This window comes from Pteronotus mesoamericanus, unplaced genomic scaffold, assembly GCF_021234165.1.
Source record: "Pteronotus mesoamericanus isolate MK-2021 breed Mesoamerican mustached bat unplaced genomic scaffold, CSHL_Meso_final contig_20, whole genome shotgun sequence".
Lineage (NCBI taxonomy): Eukaryota > Metazoa > Chordata > Mammalia > Chiroptera > Mormoopidae > Pteronotus > Pteronotus mesoamericanus.
This window is the reverse complement of record NW_026555085.1, coordinates 57,494,196-57,515,593: the sequence shown is the minus strand read 5'-3', so window position 1 is coordinate 57,515,593 and position 21,398 is coordinate 57,494,196. Positions and strand designations below refer to the sequence as shown.

The following is a 21,398-nucleotide window of genomic DNA, read 5'->3' as shown; positions in this document are numbered from 1 at the left end:
ATCAGCCTATAATATTAAGGTTACATTAAAATTAGGTCACACTAAATCTTTTATCCATATTTAAAGAACATTAGCGGTTACTGAAGGAATTTCAGAACTAATTCTCTTGATAGAAAAGCTATTAGTTGAGGGTTTGCAATTGAAAGCTTATTGTGTTTCATATTAACTACATTTCATTTGACAGAACCCTGAGATGGCACATCTTAGTTCATTATATTTCTAATGTGTCCACCACAAATACCCTAATGAGGAATACCATTTTCTTTTGATGAAAGGCAATGCTCAATAAGAGAAAACATGCTGCAAAATAAAATGCCAATAGTATTTTTTTCAAGAGTTTAGAGACATTTCCTTCCCTGACACTAAAGCAGCAGATGTAAATCACTGTTATTTAAAAAGTACAGATAAAGAAATGTATTTTCATTTTTATTAATATACCAACTGCAGCTCAGTATGTTTTATTTCATACTTCCTTGTCAATATTAGACTGTTAATCTTAGAGTTTTGGATTAGAACTTCTAGCCATAAGGAGTGTGAATCCTCCCTCTGAAAATAGAAAATGCTTTTGATATAGCTGTTTATCAATGAAGAGTTTAGCTGCTGATGATAATTGAAAAAAAAATGATGCATTTTTGATTTGAAGAAGAGTTGAGTAGAAATCTTAGCCTTGAGGTTTGAATGTCAATTCGTGCCTTCCATTTGCCTCAGAGAAAATCTAGCTGGCCCCAAGCTCCACTAACTTTCAAAGCTTTCAGGCAGGAAACGTCGAATTCACTGTTGCTCAGTATTTAGTGAAAGCTCAGTGAGTTTAAATAAATTAATTCAACAAACAAATAAACACATAAGATTAAGATGATAAATTAATCCTTTTTTTTCCTGGAAATGTCAAATATTGGATTAAACCCATCTATTCCTGCTCTTCCAATCATATACCATTTCCTTGGAGTTCCACCATTAGCCAATGCTGAGGAATCTCTGAAAATTTTCATAAATCATAAAATAGAGTCCCATTAAGTTTATTGCTGCATTTTCAAGAACAAAGTCATTTGCTTTCTTTTTGAAATGGCTTCTAGAGTAACTGAGATCCATACATGAGATAAACTCTGGGACAAGTTAAAATAAAAAAAAATACTACTATATTATACAGTATATGATATACATAATGTATACTATATATTATATATTACATATACTGTTTATATATGGTCTGCCAGTGTTACAGGATCTAAAAGGATACATTCTGTACAATATGTTACTCTGATTTCTTTTCATATTCTCAATTTACCTTTGCTCTGACTTTTCATTTACTATCCTTGTTAAAATTATGCATCATTTTATGTTTGTATATATTTTTAAACATTATCATAATTCTATTCCCCTGTGTGTATCCTGACCTAGGTTTATTTTAGAATAAATATTTCTTAATATGTCTAGGTCAGAATACATATAGGAAAACAAATAGAAAGTAATAGATGAATCAAAGGACAGCAGAAAGGAAATTTTATTAAAGATGATGGGTCCTCTCACCTTCCAGATAGCAAAAGAAGTCAGAGTTAGTTTTTCTAGGGACAAGATAACCGATCATTTATAGACTAGCTGGAAGCCTAGAGAAAACCTGCCATAACTCTGTCTTTCGCAAGCAGCTGAGTGCTAACTCACTCCAGACTTAAAGAAAAGGTCTCCTTTCCAAGTATGTGTATTTTTAATGTGATCAAGAACTGTTTTGGTATTAAATGAAAAACAATTCTCTACTCTAGATTTCAGTGTTTACTTTATTGCATCATTTTGTTCATTACAAAAAAACAAAAACCTCACATGCTTTATTACTCAAATATAATACCACAGCAATTTTCTAAATCCAATTAAATATTTTACTGTAGTAAAACAAACATCCATATTGGAAGACTGAACAAATTTTTGTTTAATAAAATAACCATATTGTAACAGGCATTTATATTGTTGGCAGTTACATTTTTATGGGATACAATTTGACATCTGAATCTACATCATTCTCCAGTAGTGAAATTTTATCCAGCACATGAAAGAATTCAAGACAGATGAATAATCCTAAACCATTGTGGTGTTACCAGTGTACATAAAGATTTTTAAAAACTAATTCCAAAGACTTGTGTTCAAATCCAGGCTTTACTACATTGTTAGTATATTGTCTTGTATTAATTAATTAAATCCTGACATCCATATAATGTGAGTCAATTTTATTGCTCTTTTCAAATATGCTATTAGGTCTGAATAGTGCTGAAAAAATATTAAGAAGTCTTATTGCTATAAATTATTTCTTTTGATTGATTTGGGTTATCTTTTTAAGTAGACAATGTTTATTGTGGAAGAAATATTTTTTATTAAATTTACTGGGGTGACATTGGTTAACAAAATTAGGTGGGTTTCAAGTTTACAATTATATAATACATCATCTGTACATTGCTTTGTGTATTTACAATCCAAAGTCAAATCTTCTGTCACCATATATTTTATCCCCTTTACCCTTTACTATCCTCCCACACCCCTTTCTTCTGGTGACCACCATCCTGCTGTCTGTGTCTATGAGTTTTTGTTAATTTGATTTCTTGTTTGTTCATTTATTGCTTTCAGTTTTATTTCTTAACATCATTCAATGGCACATGCATCCCTCTGCTATTTCCTTGCTGTTGGCCATTGGTCAAGTTACTTAATGTTTCTCTTTGTCTCTAAAGTGGAGATAGGCCCTACTTCTTTTGGATGTGGTGATGATTAAATAAGATCAAATGTGTAAGGCATCTCACAGTAGATGCCAGCTAAATAACAAATCTTTTTTTTCTCCTTTGCCTACTGGTTGATTATAATGGTTGCACTGCTCAACTGTTGACTCTTAAATTCTTTCTTCATTTCAGTACATAATAGAAACATCTGTTTCATTAATCAATATTCACATTATTAAACAGTCTTGCAACCACTAAAAATAACCTACAAACCACAAACAATATGTTTAAAGATCATCGATATTTACATTCCTTTTCTTGTGAGATAATTAAAAGCAATTGTCAGAATGTTTTATCAGAAAATCACATCTAGGTAAATTCTCTGGCTTTTTTTTTAACTGGTTATATAACAATATCACTTTCATCTGAAAACCAAAAGTCCACGTTTTAAAGGCAAATTTTTTTAAAAATTAAGATTTTAAGTAATTTAAAGCTTACCTGTTTCAAAATGCCTGCTGCCATTTCATGGCTACAGTCAAAGATTACATGGAACTCCTTGCCTCTTTTCATTTCTTTTAGTAATGGTTTTGCATCCTTTGTATCAGCAGGTAGTTGACGAATTTTAAGTCGAAGATTGTACCTTGATGGAGCTTTGATGAGCTCTTGCAAACGAATGAGACCTTTAATAGAAAGGTACAGAAGATAATATCAGAGAAAAATTGGAGTGGACCATAGAATCACAAGGTATACTTGCTACAATACCTGATTTTCTTGACCATGTATATGAGGTCTGTCCAGTAGATATCTACTCATGTAATATGAAAAGCAGAGACATTTATTGATGGAGAAACAAGAAACATTGTAATAGGACAATGATGCCTCAGTCCCATTTAATGTAAGTACCTTGGGACTTCACACAATTATCCCAGTTGCCATCAGGAACCCCAGTGTATTTTCCTGAATCTAATCAACAGTTTGAAACTTTTTTCTTTTCAAATGTGATTTTAGTTTTGAGAAAAGCCAAACATTGCAGAGTACCAAATCTGGGCTGTAACAGGCTAAGTCACATGGGTGATTTGATGTTTGTTTCGCCAAAAAACTTTGCACCAGATGTGATGCATGAGTGGACGCATTGTCATGTTGAAGCTGCCAATCACCAGTACTTCATAGCTGTGGACTCCTGAATCACCCAAATAGTTTCCATTGAAAAATGTTCAAGCTTAAAGCCAAATTTGATGCAGATTTGTTCCTCTATCTGCTCAGTTTTTTTTAATGTGATGCCCACACAGTGTTTATGTTCACTAAATGGCATCTGTCACCCTTACTGACTAGTCAAGTGAAGTCATTATTCATGCATGCACATTCCAGTCTGCGCTCCTTGGATGCCAGTTTCCACCAATGTCACATAAACCATTTTGTTACTGTATGTTTTGTCAACCATATTAACAATGGTTGGACTTTTTCTGGACAGACCTCATATGTGCATTGTACAGTGTGACTATTAAAATTCTTATTTCAGAACTGTAGACATCTAGTGGTTTTCTTTTCTATTTTTTGTTTTAATTACTTTTGTAGCTTATTTTATTGTATTTTATTACCATTTATCTCTCCATACTTTCTTCCACCTCCACCTAGCCCCTCTTTTTAAAATAGTCACTTCTAAAATTCTATATTGTATATAAGTATTTTCAGATTACAAAAGATATAAATGATTACTAATTAATATAAATCCTTTAACTATATAAACAAATATAAGCTCAAAAAGTCTCCCTCTATACCCCAATACTACTCACCAAGAGTTTGAATTATTAGTGGCTTGAAATATGAATCTTCCATATACTTTTTGTGCATTTTCAAATATATACATAGAGCTTTATTTTGTTTTGTATTTTATATTAATAGTTGTTTCATGACAATGTCTTATAGATAGTTGTAAGTCAATGATTATTGTTCTAGTTTGTCCTTAATTAACAGTGTTTTATAGATGACAATTTATGGAATTATTTTCTGTTAGAAACTCTGGTTCTTTTGGGGTTTTGTTTACAAGTAATGGTATAGTAATTTGGTATATATGCAAAAGTGAAATAATTTCCCTTAATAAAATAATAAAATAGACTCTAAGTAACCTAAACAATAATAAAATTACCTTAAGAAATAAAACTAAAATTTTAATATCATTTTCTAGGTATAATACTAACTTGCAGAAATAAGTATAACCATAGACATTGGTAAAGCAAACATTGTCATAGAGAAGTAGCTCCTGATTCTATGTTTCAAAAATAAACTAATACATATATATTCAATAGGTTATAGAAATATCATACATTTTAAGATAACAGGGACAAGCCATCGACTGTATTCCTTCATAACAAACTTCAAGTAATGAAACCCCTTTCAAAACTGCTATGAAAGACCCAATATATAAAAGATTGTGATAAGAAAAAAAGGATTATAAAATTCTATTCTAACTTGGACCAAATAAGCAATTTCCTTTTCTCTTCTGCCTACTCTTCTTCTTATCTATCTCTTTTTCCATTTTATCTCTATATTTCTATTTCTCCATTTCTATTAGTACAATAAACAGTAATAAAGGAAAATATTTGTATAATAACTAATTTGGATCTCTCTCTGTCTTATATTATGCTATATACACTTTAATATAGTGCAACATAGTTAACAATAAAATTAACATAACTAATTCTCAGTGTTATCATTCTCAAATAAACATACAATTTAAAACATATAAATTCAAAATTATCAAATGTCTCTTGTTTTTAAAATATTACCCCAATATTGTCATTTAAAAGTCTACAAATAATGGTGGCATAAATTACAAGGTATAATATTATTAGTTCACTTTGTTTTACAAATTTAAATATTTACTAATATAGTAAAATAAATACTATATAATTAATTGATATTAAATATACCCATTAAACAATACAGTTCAGTCTAAAGAATTAACATGTATATAAGTGTAGATTATATTATGTCCCTAATACTCATATAATAACATTGAGCTGTACGAAGGTGAAAATAAACATCTGAACATATAGCACCTGCTTAATTGTAGAAGAGTTTAACTTTGGGCTTATAAAATCCTCAAAATCATGAATAAAAAGTAACAGATCCACAGGACCCTTTAATTTCCATGTCTATTAAATAAGAGTCTTATCTAGATCAGCAGTTCTCAAAGTGCAGTCCACAGACCCCTGCATCCTTTCAGTAGACCTATTATTTTCATAATAATAGTAAGAGGTTATTTGACTTTTTAACTTTCATTCTCTCCCATGTGTACAGTGGAGTAGAAGTTACAAAACATATGTGATGTTATGGTAGATTGCACAGGAAAGCTGAATCACATTAAACCAAATATTAAAGACACTTATGAGAATGTAAAACAATGCCATACACACACACACACACACACACACACAAGTGAAAATGTAGGCATTTTTCATTAAAATATGGACACAGACAATAATCTGGTGATTGCTGGGGGAGGTATAAAGGGATTAAATGGCAATGGAAAAAATACAATAAATAATTAAATCTAAAATAAGTAAAATAAACGCTATTTATTTGAATAATGAGGTGGTTAATGCAATTATTAAATGAATCAATAAGTATTTTAAATGCTATGATTTTTGTTATTACTAATATGCTATCAATAATTATATTACATGCTTTTAGATATCCTCAGAAACTATTAAAATTGTAAAGTGATAGCAAAACCAAAATGTCTAATAATTATTGAATTAGGTTATCTAAATTTTTCCTAACTGTAAATTTCTATTTCTAACAAAATTATTTATATAAAGACAGACTGATCAATAACAACTTTATTTGAATAAAGAAAAGAAAGCTACCCTTGTCTGCCGTACTTCTCAAGATTTTGTGCAAGTTAAATGTATACTTAGGGGACTTACCCTAGCATAGCAGAAATAGCCTAGGTGTTGGATTTAAACCATTCAAAAATCTATGATCTATGTGACTTTGCGCAAGGCATTATATCTCCCTTAGTTTTATTTTGCTTTCCTCTTCTCTATAATAGGGTAAAATCATCTATGTATTAATATTTAAAATACCAAAGAAGGAACTGGCATATATTAGAATCCTAATAAGTGGCAGGTGTCATTGTTATTTAGGCTAACAGAGAAAGAGTATCGTTTTCTTTAATGCGCTTATTATTCAATCTGTTCTTAGAAGTTATTTGAAACTAATTTAGACTGAAAAGCTAACAACAACAACAATTTAATCCATTTTTTAAGAGATGAACTTACTACCAAAGGAAAGGAGCTATTTAGTTACAAATTAGCCCTGCAATTTTAAGTTTAAAAAGTTCAACTGACTCAAAAATATAAATTTTGGGAGGATAAAATACATAGGTAGAATTTAAGTTCACCCTAGGTAAAAACACTGCCAAGTAAGTATTTTCAAGTCTCTTAAGAGCTCATGTGAAGACTCCCTTGAGCCATCAGATACAATACATGTTTACTTATTCTCTTCACACATATACATCCTTGCTGGCATTAATGTAGCAGATTTCAGTTTGCCAGCTTCCCTGGAGAATAATATTGAAGAGCTGAGAAAATAACTGCTGCTACTAAGAACTGCCTTCTCCTACTTAAGAATTTGAGTGAAATGTCTTCATTCATTCATTCATTCATTCATTCATTCATTCAATATAGATTTACTACATGTCTCCTAGGTACCAGACATTGTTTCATTGATGAATACAGTGATTGGAATAATAGCATATATTCAGCCTTCAACTGAGTGAGATGCAGTTTGACTTTGGCAATTTTTTAATACAAAAGTTGTTCCTACAATGCTGTTGACATTCAGCTTTTGGAATAAAAGTGGTTCAATATTTCAATCAGAGAGAAGAAATCTAGAGAGCTATTTGAATACTGAAAGTAGCATCATGGTTTTTAAATTTTGGCTTTCCATCATTTCCTGTACCAGGTGCTTAGACTTCTTCCTTGGCTTCTAAGCTTTTGTTGATGTGCCTGTGATATTGTTTCTTTTTAAAATCTATATTCCATTCTAAATTCTTGGTCTTCATCATTATGACTTATTGTATAGTTTCCCTGTATGTAGATGAGGTTTTATCCTTAGGAAGATGGGTTTCAACAGAAGGAATATCTTTTAATTACAATTTCAAGTATGTATTTTTCCTTTGAAGACCTTTTTCAATCTTCTTACCTTCCCCAATGTCCCTCTGCAATTAATCATGTTCTAAAAATGCCAATTTCTGAAAATATTACTCTAATAAAATTCATCACATAGAAATGAATATACATACTTTGTAAAATGAAAGAGCTTTTTCCCCTTTTCAGCAAAAAATATTAAGCCTCTCAAAATGTTTGGGATGATTTACATTAAGTCCTGTCTGTGGTCTTTTGGTCAAAATGGAAAAATAAAAGGACCCATCTATTAGATAAAATAAAAAGGAAAAATCTGTTCTGTTGAAATGTGATTAATACAAATAATTTCCAAAGGACAATTTTCAAAATAATAGTTTAATAAATGTAGCACCTGCTTATTTAATGGAAGAGTAGAATTATAACTCCTTAAAAGTCTTTTAATTAAAATGCCCCTTTTTCCCTAATGTAATTAGTTGATGTAATGATAATAATAAAGAAACAATCTGCACAGATGGGTTCCTGAAAATTTTCTAACAAAGAAGAGCAGCACATTTGATTATCACTTTATTTTGGTAAATGAGTTCTATTCCCTCTAAATCATTCACTGGGGGCACATTTTTTTAAACTTCTTTTTACTTTCAATTATTTTATAGTAGCTGAAATCAAAGTTTATCTTAAGCCTACAGGTGACAAAGGTCTGAGCTGCTCTTTTCAAAAATTGCTATCAATTTACCTTTTAAGGAGAATCCAGGAGGAGCCATTTGTGTACACTCCAGCTGGCACTTCGTCCTAAAGAGATCAATCACACGGCCCCTCTACAGGCCCAGCCCCTCCAGCCCCAGGATGGGAGTCCCAGGTTTCCTTCCACCCCCAGGTATTGATTTGAACAGCCACACAAACTAGAGCTTTGCCACCTGGCTTACTCATCAGGCCTATTTATCATTTCGGTTAATACGGTCTTTGTGCAGGCCAGACTCCCCTCAGAGTGCAGCGTATAATAAATGATTCAAAAATGACTCATCATCTACATTCGATGTTTCATCACCCCTCCCTTTTTCAGCTGAGAAAGGATAATTCATTGAGATGCCAGAGTATAACATTTCAAGTTATTTTTTATCAGAATGTTTTGTTTGTGATACAGAGTGTTTATAAAAACTAAATAGAATATGTACACCAGTTATATAGCCTTTGTAACATTTGGTAATATAGAGAAGGAAGCTAATCATGATTTTAAAATTTTAAATATGGTTCTGAAAGGAAAGGCAGATTGGCACTGCAAAAAAATTCTCCATTTTTGTGAGCCCTCCTATTTTGGTGAGGGGCGGGGTAGGTGAATTTTTTCATCAGCACAGGGAAAATAGAAAATAAATAACACTGAGGAATAGGAAAAGAAGGGAGAAGAGGAAGGGAAGATAGACCTTCCAGAGCTGTTTCATTCTGTTCAAAGAGGAAAATCTAGATATGTAAAGTAAAATTAAATGGCTGGTGTCCTGGAAAAATCCCCAGATCCTAACAGTATCCTTCCAGAGAGGGATTGCCTTTTCTCTTTCTGAGATCTGTTGTATTTTTAAAGTATGCTAGAGCCTAATACTTCAAAACTTAAAATATGTTTAAAAAAACATTTTCGCTTGATATATTGTAATCTAAGTGGCAAATGAGTTTCAATTCGCTTGCCAGGGTCAATTGATTGTCAATGGCTATTGGGAACACTGTGTTGAGAATTTGTGTTCGGGGCATGCTTCAATAAGGGGTTCGACCTGGGGTGGTGGGCTAGGCATGGTAGCATCATGTTATCCCTATATTAAAATCTGCTGCTGCCCTCACTGGTGTGGCTCAGTTGTTTGGGCAATGTCCACAAACAAAAAGTTGCTAGTTCAATTCCCAGTCCAGTCTGAGCAACATGACTGGGTCTTGGGTTCCGTCCCCAGTTGGGGCATGTCCAAGAGGCAACAAACTGATGTTTCTCTCTCTCATTGATGTTTCTCTCCCTCACTTTCTCCACCTCCTTTTCCTCTCTCTAGAAATAAATAGAAAATTCTAAGAAATAAATAAAATCTCCTGCTTATTTTTAATATCATCAAATCCTACACATTGCATTGTTTTATTGATGGAAAAACTTTTCTATGCTTTAAATGGAAAAGAATACTGTGCAGACCAGACATTTTAGGCATCATACTCTCTACTGAACCCAGGGCCCATATAATTCAGTCCTGAACTATAAGGCATTCAAATAAGTAGAGTCCAAATAGAAATTCTGACATACAATCTCCTGAAAATATTTTAAAAGTGTAAAAAGTTATAGTCTGAACTCACTCATTACAATTCTATATTTTTCTTCTTCACAAACACTCTGAAATCCTGAAAACTCACTCTCACACAAATACACATATACACACACATATGCAGGCAGACACACACACACACACACACACACATTACTCTGGGAAATTCTATTTACATTCTGTTTTCCTGGGAAATACAGTTTACGTCTTTGCTGACTTCTCTCACCAGGAGAATTTTACCATGATGTTTTTGTTATTTCTCTATTCTTTTGTTATTTCTCTTTGCTCTACTGTCCTTTGTAAAGTCCACACCACAAATACTACAACACTGATCTAGCAAAGCAGAAGCCTTTCAGGAAGGCCTACGTGGAGAAATCACTAAAAGGCAATTACTGAGTATCCATTAGCAGGTAAGTTATGAAGAAAAGCTGAAACCCAAAGGTCACTATTATAAGTTGGATCACGTTGCCAAATTTCTGAACCATATAGTGGAATGGCAGTCCGCACTCACCTCATTAACATTCTACTGAATGTGATAATATTTATTAACATAAAGGAAAAAAATCAAATGAACTAATAAACAAGAATCACTTAATACTGTGCCAGGCACATATTAACATTTCTCTTGGATTTCTGGTATTTCCTTTTCTCTTGGACGCCAGAGGTTGCTGGCCTGTGTGTGCTTCGGTAGGCCTTGTTGGCTCCCCGAACACTGCCTGAAGTCTTGTGAGTGGTCTCTATCAAAATCTATCATTCCAAGCATCTAAGTAAATTCTGCTCCCTGCTTGGAACCTAATTAATACTCCAACTATGTGCTGATGACTTCCAAATTTGTATCTCTTGCCAGAACACTTCCCTGAAATCTAGATCCCTAAATGGACTCTGATACTTCACAATTGTGTGAAGTAGCCTCTCTGTTAGAGGCTCCTGGGAAGTAATGTTTAAGTCCTTCGAATGTCCTGCATGATAAGAAGGTCTATGTTATCTGGGAGCCTTGGGACTAATAGGATAATCTAACAAAGTGATGTATGCTAGGGAATTTGAGTTGTGATGTTATCAACCTCTGGAGGGGCTAGAGACTACAGGTGAGCCAGGCCAGGGCTCAGCCATGTCTCCATGCCTAAGCACCAGTAAAATCTCTGGACACCAAGATTCAGGTGAGCTTTCTTGGTTGGTAACACTCCATGTATATTTTCACTTAATGCTGGTACAAAAGTTAGTGCTGACCACAAATCCACAGGGAGAGGTCCTTTGAGTGTGGACCTCTCCTGGACTTTGTCCCATGTATCTTCTCTTGATTGGTCTTAATCTGTATACTTTTGTTGTTATAAATCACAATATTGGGTATAATGGCATTCTGTCATTCTGTGAGTTGTTCTAGTGAATTATCAAACTTGCAGGTGATCTTAGGTAGCCTTGAAATTGAAATTGCTGTCAGAAGTGAAGGTGGTTTTATAGACCCCAAACTTTGCAGTTGGTGTTAGAAGTAAGGGTGTTCCTAAAAACTCTTGAATAATGAAACATCTCTACTTTGGTGTACAGTAGATACTGCATTCCAAACTTGGGCCTTCATCTCCCCACCTTCCAAAATTGCTCCTTCCTTAGTTGTCCCTGTGTAAGATAATGGTAACTCTTCTTATTTTAGGTACTCAGGCCAAAAACCTATTGACATCTTTGATTCTTCTCTTTTGAGCACACCTTACAGCCAATGTATCGGGATGGACAAAAAGTCCATTTAGATTCTTCTGTAAAAGACATATTTTTAATTTTCACCAATAATTTTATTGATTCAGATATTTTATATATGTCAGCTATGTCCTATATGGCATAATGTTGATTGCTCTCAATTAATGTCTCGATTTGATTGCTATCAACTTCAGCTGGTCTACTGGATCATGGAGCATTGTCCAGCAAGAAATCTCCAGAACAAAATTTTGCAAACCACTGTTGATATGTTCAATCAGTCACAGCACCTTCCCCATACACTTCATAAATCTATTTTTTTTTTGCATTTCAGGTATATTTTTACCTTTTTTGAAATAATAAAACATAATACATTGAAAATGTGTATTTTCTTCCATCTTCAATAATAAAATGGCTACATAAAAATTCACCAATTTTGATGTTTAAGTGAATGTTGATATGGCAACTGTCACAATGCCATCTAACAATATTGTTTTAAATGAAATTAAAGGCAACTAAGCACTACTAGAGCCATCTTATGAAGAAAAACAAACAATTTTTGGCCAACCCAATATTAGAAAATCCTGTTGGATATACCCTCAAAATATATACAGAAAACTACCAACTCTTACCACTCCCAGCACACTGGACTGAGCTACTTTGACCTCTCAAATAGGTTACTGTAAAGCTGTCTGCCTAGCTTTGCCCTTACATATTTCTATATCCAAGCACCTCTGGTAGCAGCTCATTGACTATGGAGCTCATTTCATAAGTCTGGTAAGCATAGTGTCGTGGACCATTTTGTGATAGAAAAGTGGGAATGGAGACTACAAGAGCATGAAGAACAGTTTTATCACAGGCACAAATACTAAGCAGCTGGGTAGAACTATAGTCAGTGGAAATAGGTAGACCTTAGGCTTTACTAACTACACCAAAAATTTTAAAGTGTGACGTATGTTATAAAAGTAGCCCATGATTTCCTTGAGAAGCAGAAAGAGATATTGTGCCTCCAGACAGTCAGTTTATCTGAAGAAAGTTGTTCCAAAAACAGGATAGTAGAAGGCAGTCCTGCTAGGCAAGGTCTCAGGGCTAGAATGAGAGGTCTCACGTTCAGCATGGGAGAGGCAACAGTGATAATAGGAACAAAATGGACAGAGAATGCCCAAACTGCGACCGTGAGCTGGGGCTGGTCCAACACTAGCCCAAGGGTGGATGTAAGGCCAACCCACATGAGGCTCCTAACTGGTCACAGCCTTCCTCAGAAAATGGACACCTTGAAGTGTGACATGGAGCATATCTGTGTTCCCTGGAAAGCAGGTGCTGCCAGGCTGTTACTCCTAAAGTCAATACCAAAATATGATTTCCCTGTTTCTTCTCTCACTGCTATGAGGAAAAGCAATTATGCCGTTGTTAAAAAGTAAACAGTATTTTTCACTATGCCAAGGCTAAAATCCTTTGGCCTCTAAGGCCTCAGGGTCTAAGTTCAATATGTGTTCAGGTCACTTCTATCCAGAAGGCTTCAGTTTGTGAGAAGCCAATAGAATTAATGTTGCATTTTAATTATTTGCTTACTGCTATTAAAATTTGCTGCATTCAATTTATGAGTGAATAAGCACATTAGGGACTGATTCCCAGCCAAGGTAACAAGATTTGGGCTCACTGGGGGCACCATAGTCACGATAAGAGGCTAGGCTGACCCAGCCCCAGATCGATCCTATCTTCCAATTTTAATTTATCCTATTCATACAGTGGCTGAATGTGGGCCTATGCCTGATATAAGGAGATTGGGCAGGTAAAAAGCTGGACAGTTTAATGAGAAGGCAGCTGCCTATGTCAGGACTCTTTTGGTGAGATGTGCAGACTTAATTCACACTACACTGGGGGAAAATGGAACTCACTGCCTCCTCTACCTGAAAATAAACTCCAGGCTGGGTTAGAGGCAGGAATTCTTTGTTGCTCAGTTCTCTCTACCTCTGTGCTACTATCTTTACTCCAGGGCACAGATAACCAATGGGATCCCATACTCATAAAGAGAGATTTTTCTTGAAAGCTCGGTCAAAGTCTTAAGAAAGACTCCGTCTGACCCATATTGGGGTTATCTGGTAGGAGTAGAGGGGTTGGCGTTGGAGGCATCAGTGGGTTGTGGGGGAAGGAAAGTGAACTCTGCCTGAACCAAAGAGACTAAGAAAGTTTCCTCAGAGGGATTCTGGACAAACATACAAATGCAGCCTGATACACATCATGACAATCTCCTCTAAACTTCCTCAACAGGATGGCTGCACTTTGATTTGTGACCAGAGTTTGGTAATATTTTGATTCAATGTTTGTTTATAATTAAAATCATTGTATTATTTTTCACCAAACTGGGGCCTGAGAGAAACAGAGAGAGAGAGAGAAAGAAACGGAGAGAGAGACTAAGTAAGGGATGTAAGTGTGTAGCAATCAGATCAGGACAGTAATAACCAGGACCAATGTGGGCAAACAGGGATTCTGTGCTGCCCTCGTCTTCCTTCACAGCACTCCTCGTCATTCCTCTCAGATGCTTCATCCCCTGCTGTCCTGGCAATATTACCCGCCCCCAGTGGTGCTGGCAAACCTCACTGTTCAGTTCTAATGGCCACATTGCAGGTTCCTTTGTCCCAAGACAATTCTGCTCAGATGTACACCTGTCCTTCTGTCACTCTCACTGCCCTGTCAGCTTGTGACAACCCAACGTCAGCTCTCCAAACAGCGGCTGATTAGGTGCCAGCTATTGAGTCCAGACTTGTGTCCATATCAGTGCCATTTTAAAGTGGCAAATCATTCTTCACAGCTCTTTCTTTTTTCTGGCTCTATCCCAGGATGCTGCTGTTACTCATTTTATCCTGCCACTTAATACATCAAATATAATTTAAAGTAGACATTGATGAATCAGCTTAAGAAGCTTTATGTGGTGGGCCCATGACCAACAATAATCACGAGAACTATGTGCTGATATAAATACCAAGAAGAATGTGACTCTTAAGGAACTCAGATTTTTTTTTCTTTTTTTGCCCCTGAAAGGGATACCATTAACCCCCAATGCTTTGAGCAATTGTGCTATTTGAGTGCACATCTTATCTTATAAAAGGTTGAGAAATGTGAATATATCAGGAATCTGTAACAGCACATACTATGTGTTTTGAATTTGGAATGCAAAACTGAAATCCACAAATATAAACAATAGATATCTGCCATCTTTGTGATTAAGGGATAGTGTGAAGAAAGACATGTGAATCATTTCTCCACAATGAATTATGTGCAATAATGTGAGTGCCTCTCAAGTGTAATGGAAGTGGTAGGGATAGGATGCCTAAGGATGGGCAACCATTTGGCAGGTGTAAAAGGATGGATGGGTATTGGTGGAAGAGAAATTGCATGTTGATATGACAGTATGTAAAGTTCACAAAGTCCTGTGGGTTTTTTGGTTGGTAGTGCTGGAAAATCAACTATAAGCTTGACATAGTGGGAAGTGAGTCTGTATCAGTCTGAGGTAAGGACCAGTTCTGAAGGGTATATATCAGATTGTACTTTATAAGAAAAGAAATTTCATAGACTGGCTTAAGCATAAAGGGAGATTTGATAAGAAAATGTCAGGTAGTGTCATGGAACCCAAGTGTGGTACTTCAGTCATTCCCTACAAATAGAAATGCGTAGATCTACCCTTTGCAACAGCATGTATGGAACTGGAGAGCATTATGCTAAATGAAATAAGCCCGATGGTGAAAGGCAAATACCATATGATCTCACCTATAAGTGGAAACTAATCAGCAAAGCAAGCAGGCAAGGAAAATATGACCAGCAACATTGAAAGAAAGAGGAAAGAAGAAGGACGGGAGGGAGAGAGGAAAGGGGGGTAGCAGGGAGGGGAAGGGCAAGGGTTAGATGAAGAAACAGTTGTGAAGGACACATGGACCAAGCCAAGGTGGGGAAGGATTGAGGAGGGAAGGTGGGGTGGGTCGGGCAGGGGAAAGTGGTGGTGGGTAAATGGAGACAAATGTATGTGAAAAATTAAAAAAAAAAAAGTATATGTTCATTTTGTTATATGATTAAAACAAAAAGAAACAAGTAGAAACAAGGGTATTAAGCTGTCCCTTTCCTACAATTCTGTTCTTTTCTGTGTCTGCTTCATTGTTGTCTTTCTAAGTCCAGTTCTCTCTGCCTCACAGTTCACACAGGAGACGTGGCCACCCTTCAAATTCACTTATAAGGGTGCTTCTTATGTACGTCCCAATTTATCTTGGTCCGAAATCCAAATTTCTGGAGCGAAAGGGTTCACATCACCTGTGTGAATCCTGGTTCTAATCAACTGTAATAAGGAACAGAGACCTTAAGATATGAACGCCACACTGCCCAGGCCTCACCTCTGAGGGTAAGGAAGCTTGGGGATTTGAGGAGTGAGGTGTACTGCTCCTGCCCATTGTGGAATCAGTGAAGAAATTAAGAAGATCGATATCAAGAAGAGTTTTTTGTTCAAAGGTCTGATGCTATTTCTAAGGATAGGTTTGGGGATGGTAAACTAAGGAATATTGAAATAGTGCAAGATATTACTGAAAAGGAGGTTTTCTTGTCTTTTAGCTTCTATCAGCATAAGTGAGAAAAGAGTAGGAGACATTCTCTCTACACTCTGTATGCATTCTAATGTCCCACCACACATCTGTATGCATTCTCTATTATTTTCCTGGAAACAGAATTTCTTATAATGAAGAAGAGTCATTGAATTTAACTGCACCTTAACTGAGTAAATTCATGTTGGATTTTTAAATTTTCACTTTAGCTTAAAAGACCTTTGGGTTGCTCTGAAATACATGCCACATTGCTAACATAATAGACTCCCATTAATCAAGATCATGAAAATGTCATATAACACTAAAAATCCAATCTATTAATTTATAAGAGATATATATCTGTCACAGGCATGGCAACACTTCAATTGCATGGCCACTGAATTCTCAGATTACATGAGAAAGCATATTGTAATCTGAAGGTTGCTTAATATTAATTTGGAATCAGAACAGAAGGAATTGGCCCAATGAGTATAATAACTATAGATAACATTTATTGCGGTTTTGTGTGTCAACCATAAAAACTCTGTGAAGAGGTACCACTGTCAGTCCCAATTTGCAGATGAGGTGAAAACACTGTTGCCTGGATTATGTTCAAAATCCCATAACTAGTTCAGTCACAAAGCCAGATTCAAACTGTAGAAGTATTTCTCCAAACCCAGTATTCAACCTTGGCACAGGGAGTTCAATAATCCTGGTCTTATTGATAGTAAATCAGCTAAGAGTCTATTTTCCATGAACAGGCTTTAGATGTGTCATCTGCATTTTCCTGTGTTAAGTCTCTTTCTAAGAAACCCAAGTGTCTAATCAATCCTCTTTCAAATGGATATATTCTTTCTTTCAGTGTATTAACACCTTGAAACATGAGATAATCAAACCTTGGCTTACAAGGGAGGCATTCTGTCGTTTAAGGTAGCTTTATAACTTTTCATTCTCATTCATTATGTTTTGACTTCACAGTTTTAACTCTCAGAGGGCAAGCTGATTTCCAGTTGTATCCGAAGAACTGAATTCCAACTTCCATCAGTGACAATGACACCTATAGAGTCCATTGAATTGTGCTGTGGTTTAAATTTTGTCCACTAATAATGAGTTTTGGCAGTTAAGCTATTCTATTTGTTAGGTATTTGTTATACAAACATAAAATCTGCTATTGTATTTAATCACAAATCTTATATTTAATTTTCTACTGAAAAATATTTTTAGAGGTTAAACTTTTTTTTAGGTTTATTATCTTGAGATTATTCTTTGCTGCCTTTCTGATTCTAATTGTCCATTTCTATTGCTTTTCAAATCCTCCCAACTTTCCTTTTAGTCAACTAAAATTTTTTTCAGTCTTAATAAGAGGAAAAAGGAGTCTTCTGCTAAATCTTTGTTAAACAATAAGCTTATGCACTGCATAGCCTCCCATATAACTGATATTAAGTAATCCTTTATTGTCATTCCAAATAGAATTGTTGAACACAGGGTCTAATTAGCACCTCACCTCCAAACACACATATATCTTGAATATTTACACATTGTTCTTTGCTCCTATTTCTCATTAACATGAGGCTATCTTGCCGTCTCTATGGCTTGGTCCCTTAATTGCACCTTTGCGGTCCTTTGATGTTTATTCTAAGCATAGAAACTAAAAAATAACCTGATAATTATTTCTTTTCTTTTTCTGCCACTCAATTTTTAAAAATGATATTTGAAATATTTATGATCACTTACTATGTACAAAAATGCATTTTACTAATTTTTCATAAAAATTGTGAGAGTTTTACATATACAATTTCCATATATATGAAAATGAGACACAGGGATTTGAGCCAAATGAAGAAAACTTAAATCTAATAACAAATGGCAGAGCTGGAATTTGTACTCATTGGTACAATTTTATTTTTTTCTTATGAGCAATTGTTTTCAAGAATAGGTGGTAAAAATCAGTTCAGTTAGGTTGGGCTATTCAGTTTCTTTTTGCCAAACCTGTCAGAATAGATAATGAACTACCTTAAGAGGAATGTTTAGCCCTTTACATGATAGGTGAAATAAGTTCTTACAAAAAATCCGTACTCTACCAGAAGTTCATGTATCAGACCTTCTGGGCAGAACACAGACTCTGTAGTCCGTGTGCTCAGATATAAAATGCTCTCAATAATTTTGCTGAATGAAAATGTTTAAATCATCTTAGATAATTGAAGGAAACCTATGAACTTGAGACTTAGGGAAAAGAACGGGCATTTAATAAATATCTTAAAATCGGTGCCACCCCCTCCCAAAAAAACCTGTTAACTTCTAGAACTAAGTGTGAGAATCACTGATTTGTCATCTGAAGTTCCTTAGCTATAGCTCTCAGAGTATCCAAAGCCAAAGTTAATAACATCAGGATATTTCAATCCCCACACGTGTCATGTGCAATTCTAACTTCTTGATAAAATGTAAAACTTCAATAAAAAAAAACATGAAGTTATCAACAGAGAAGAGCAGAGAGCATGCAAGGCAAAGAGAGGGAACTGAGGGAGATTTCAGAGAAGAGGTAGATGGGGGAGTAAGGTGGACATGCAGGTTGGTTCAGGAGGTAGAAGCAGCGGCAAGTCCGTGTCAGACACATGGCACAGAAGCCTCACACATGAGACAGACTGACACTTTGGGTGGGCAGGCAAGGAACAAAGCGTAAGTTGAAAGTAACATGGCTGAGGTAATGCAATAGTAGGATGGACCTTCCTCCTATTTGAAGCCTGAATCCACATCATAAAGCTTGTTCTCATGTGGGCTAATGTTGGTCTTGAATGTGACACAGGGTACGTGACGACTATGGCTGAGCAGTGCAGTCGCAGCAGGAGCTATGCAATCTCTGCTGGCCACTCAGGCTCTAGAGATCCTAAGCCAGTCACCCACTTGTGAAAAGGTTGTACTGGCTGGAAGTGTACAAGGAGAGATCAGAGAATAGCATAAAAAATGAAGCTGGAGGTTAGAACCCTGTCAAATTAGTTATAATTCAAGGGTAATCAATCTTTAATTCCAAAAGAGGGCTGAGAGGGAAAAATAAAACATAAAACAAACAAAACATTAGGATTCCACTTGTAACTTGGTATAGTTGTGGGTACCAGAGACACAATGATATTGACTTTAGAGCAGCAGATGAACTCTAAATCCGACTTATATGAGGGCAGGGATAATGCTGAGCTACTTGACTTGGCGTTGACAAATTTGATATTAGATATTCAATCAATTTATGATAAATATTTATTAAGAAGCTACTATGTAACAGACCTTGTTCTAAGAGGAAACCAGGATCATAGAGACCTCACAGTTAAATGGAAGAGACAAGTGTTTAACTACCAATTGCAATGTAAGTACTACCATGTGAGTAGGGACAATTGTCTCATAAAAGAATGTTTTAGATGACATTTTTAAAGGACCATAAGTTAAACAGGCAAAGAGGGAGGCTTGACTTCTGGAGGGAAAGGAAATAAGTCAGGTAACTTCACACACAGAGGTATTGGTGGCAGCATGGTGGGTTTGGGGAACTTCAAATAGTTCTGTTTTCCTGGCATTGAACAGGGAGAAAATAGGAGAGGTGACTCGGTGGGGAGAAGGTAAAGAGAGGCTCCCCCTAGCTAAGCTCAGAAAGTCGGAGTCAAGCAGGTAAGTAAGTGAGGAGTTTGGAGTCTACGTTACCAGGCCGGACTTTGAAGAATTAGGCGTGTATAATGTTCTGAGTGGGTAATTTGGCATAAAATGTAGGAGAGCTGCCTGGGGCAAGCAATGATGACAGGGGTCTGGCAGAGAAAATCAGCTGGGGAATCTCAATATGTCCTTCCATGGCATGCTCTGCGTTCACTCTTTAAATCTGTTTACAACCTGGAGACAATTTTCAGCACATTTTGACATTTCCTAAAGAAAACCTACAACTGTAGATTTTACCAAAAAATTAGTGGTAGAGATGGGGGAGAGGAGGCATACTACAAGACACAGCACTTTCCAAAAATCCCCAAGTTTCGCTTCTTGATTATGTGACACAACAGTCTCCATCCTAAACGTTGCTGGCTCTTCCCTTCATGCACTGTCCAGTTCTCGCCCTCTTTCCTATAGCAAACAGAAACTCTCTCAATCTGAACCAGCTAACAGAGAAGCCCTGGAGATCTACCTGCCTCCTGAGCTTATCAAAGCAATCACAAATTGGGTCTCTCCTTCAGGGAAACTGCTATGTTAGCTGCAATAAAAAATAGCATTTCCTTCATATTGTTACAAACAGGCCACGATTCTCTCCATTCTGCATTTTCAAGTATCTCTTTTCTCTATTGTTATTCTCTTCAGGATATAAGCACACTGTTATTTAATTTTAAGGAAATTTTCTCTCACACTAATTTCTCCACCAGCTATCACCTCACTGCTCTGCTTTCCTTTATAAGAAAGTTTCTTGCGAGAGTAGTCTATATTCAGTTTCTGATTCCCCACTTCCCTGTCTCATTTATGGTTTTGTGCCCACTGCTCTATTGAAACTGCTCTTAAGATTACCAGTGACCTCCAGGTTAGTAAATTTCATGCCAAGTCTCGGCTTTCATTTCATTGATGAGCAATATCATTCCCTGTTTCTTTCATAGCATTTCCTCTCTTCAGTGAAAGGACACCCCATGTTCTTCATTCTCTGTCTTACAGACCCATCTCTCCTCAACCCCACTCTCATTTTAATTATTTACACGGACTCCTATGGTGATCTCACCTAGTTCCATGGTTTTCATATGACCCTGAAATATATTGACTATATTCCAGCCCAGACCCTCCTGGATCTCTAGACTCCTATATCCTGCTGCCTATTCCATCACATCTCTGTCTGGGTGTTTGTAGATACACAAAACTTAACTTATTCAAAGCTGTACTCTCTGTAGCATCTGTAGTCTTCCCAGAGCCAGTTGATGACAAATCCATTCTTCAACTTTCTATCTTAGAATATCTCCTTTGCCTGTAATGCTGTTTTCCTACTTATCCACAAGGATTTTTCTCTCATTTACCTTG

General features: G+C 35.7%; 1 protein-coding gene across 5 annotated transcripts in view; it reads right to left on the bottom strand.

The window, feature by feature from the left end:
- Nucleotides 1–21,398, bottom strand: part of GRIK2 (glutamate ionotropic receptor kainate type subunit 2) — a 605,654-nt gene that overhangs the window by 326,456 nt on the left and 257,800 nt on the right. For all 5 annotated transcript variants that reach the window (XM_054569762.1, XM_054569766.1, XM_054569765.1 and 2 more), the window contains one exon: nucleotides 3,195–3,376. In XM_054569762.1, the coding sequence (XP_054425737.1) occupies nucleotides 3,195–3,376 (182 nt within the window). The remainder of the gene's footprint in view (nucleotides 1–3,194; nucleotides 3,377–21,398) is intronic.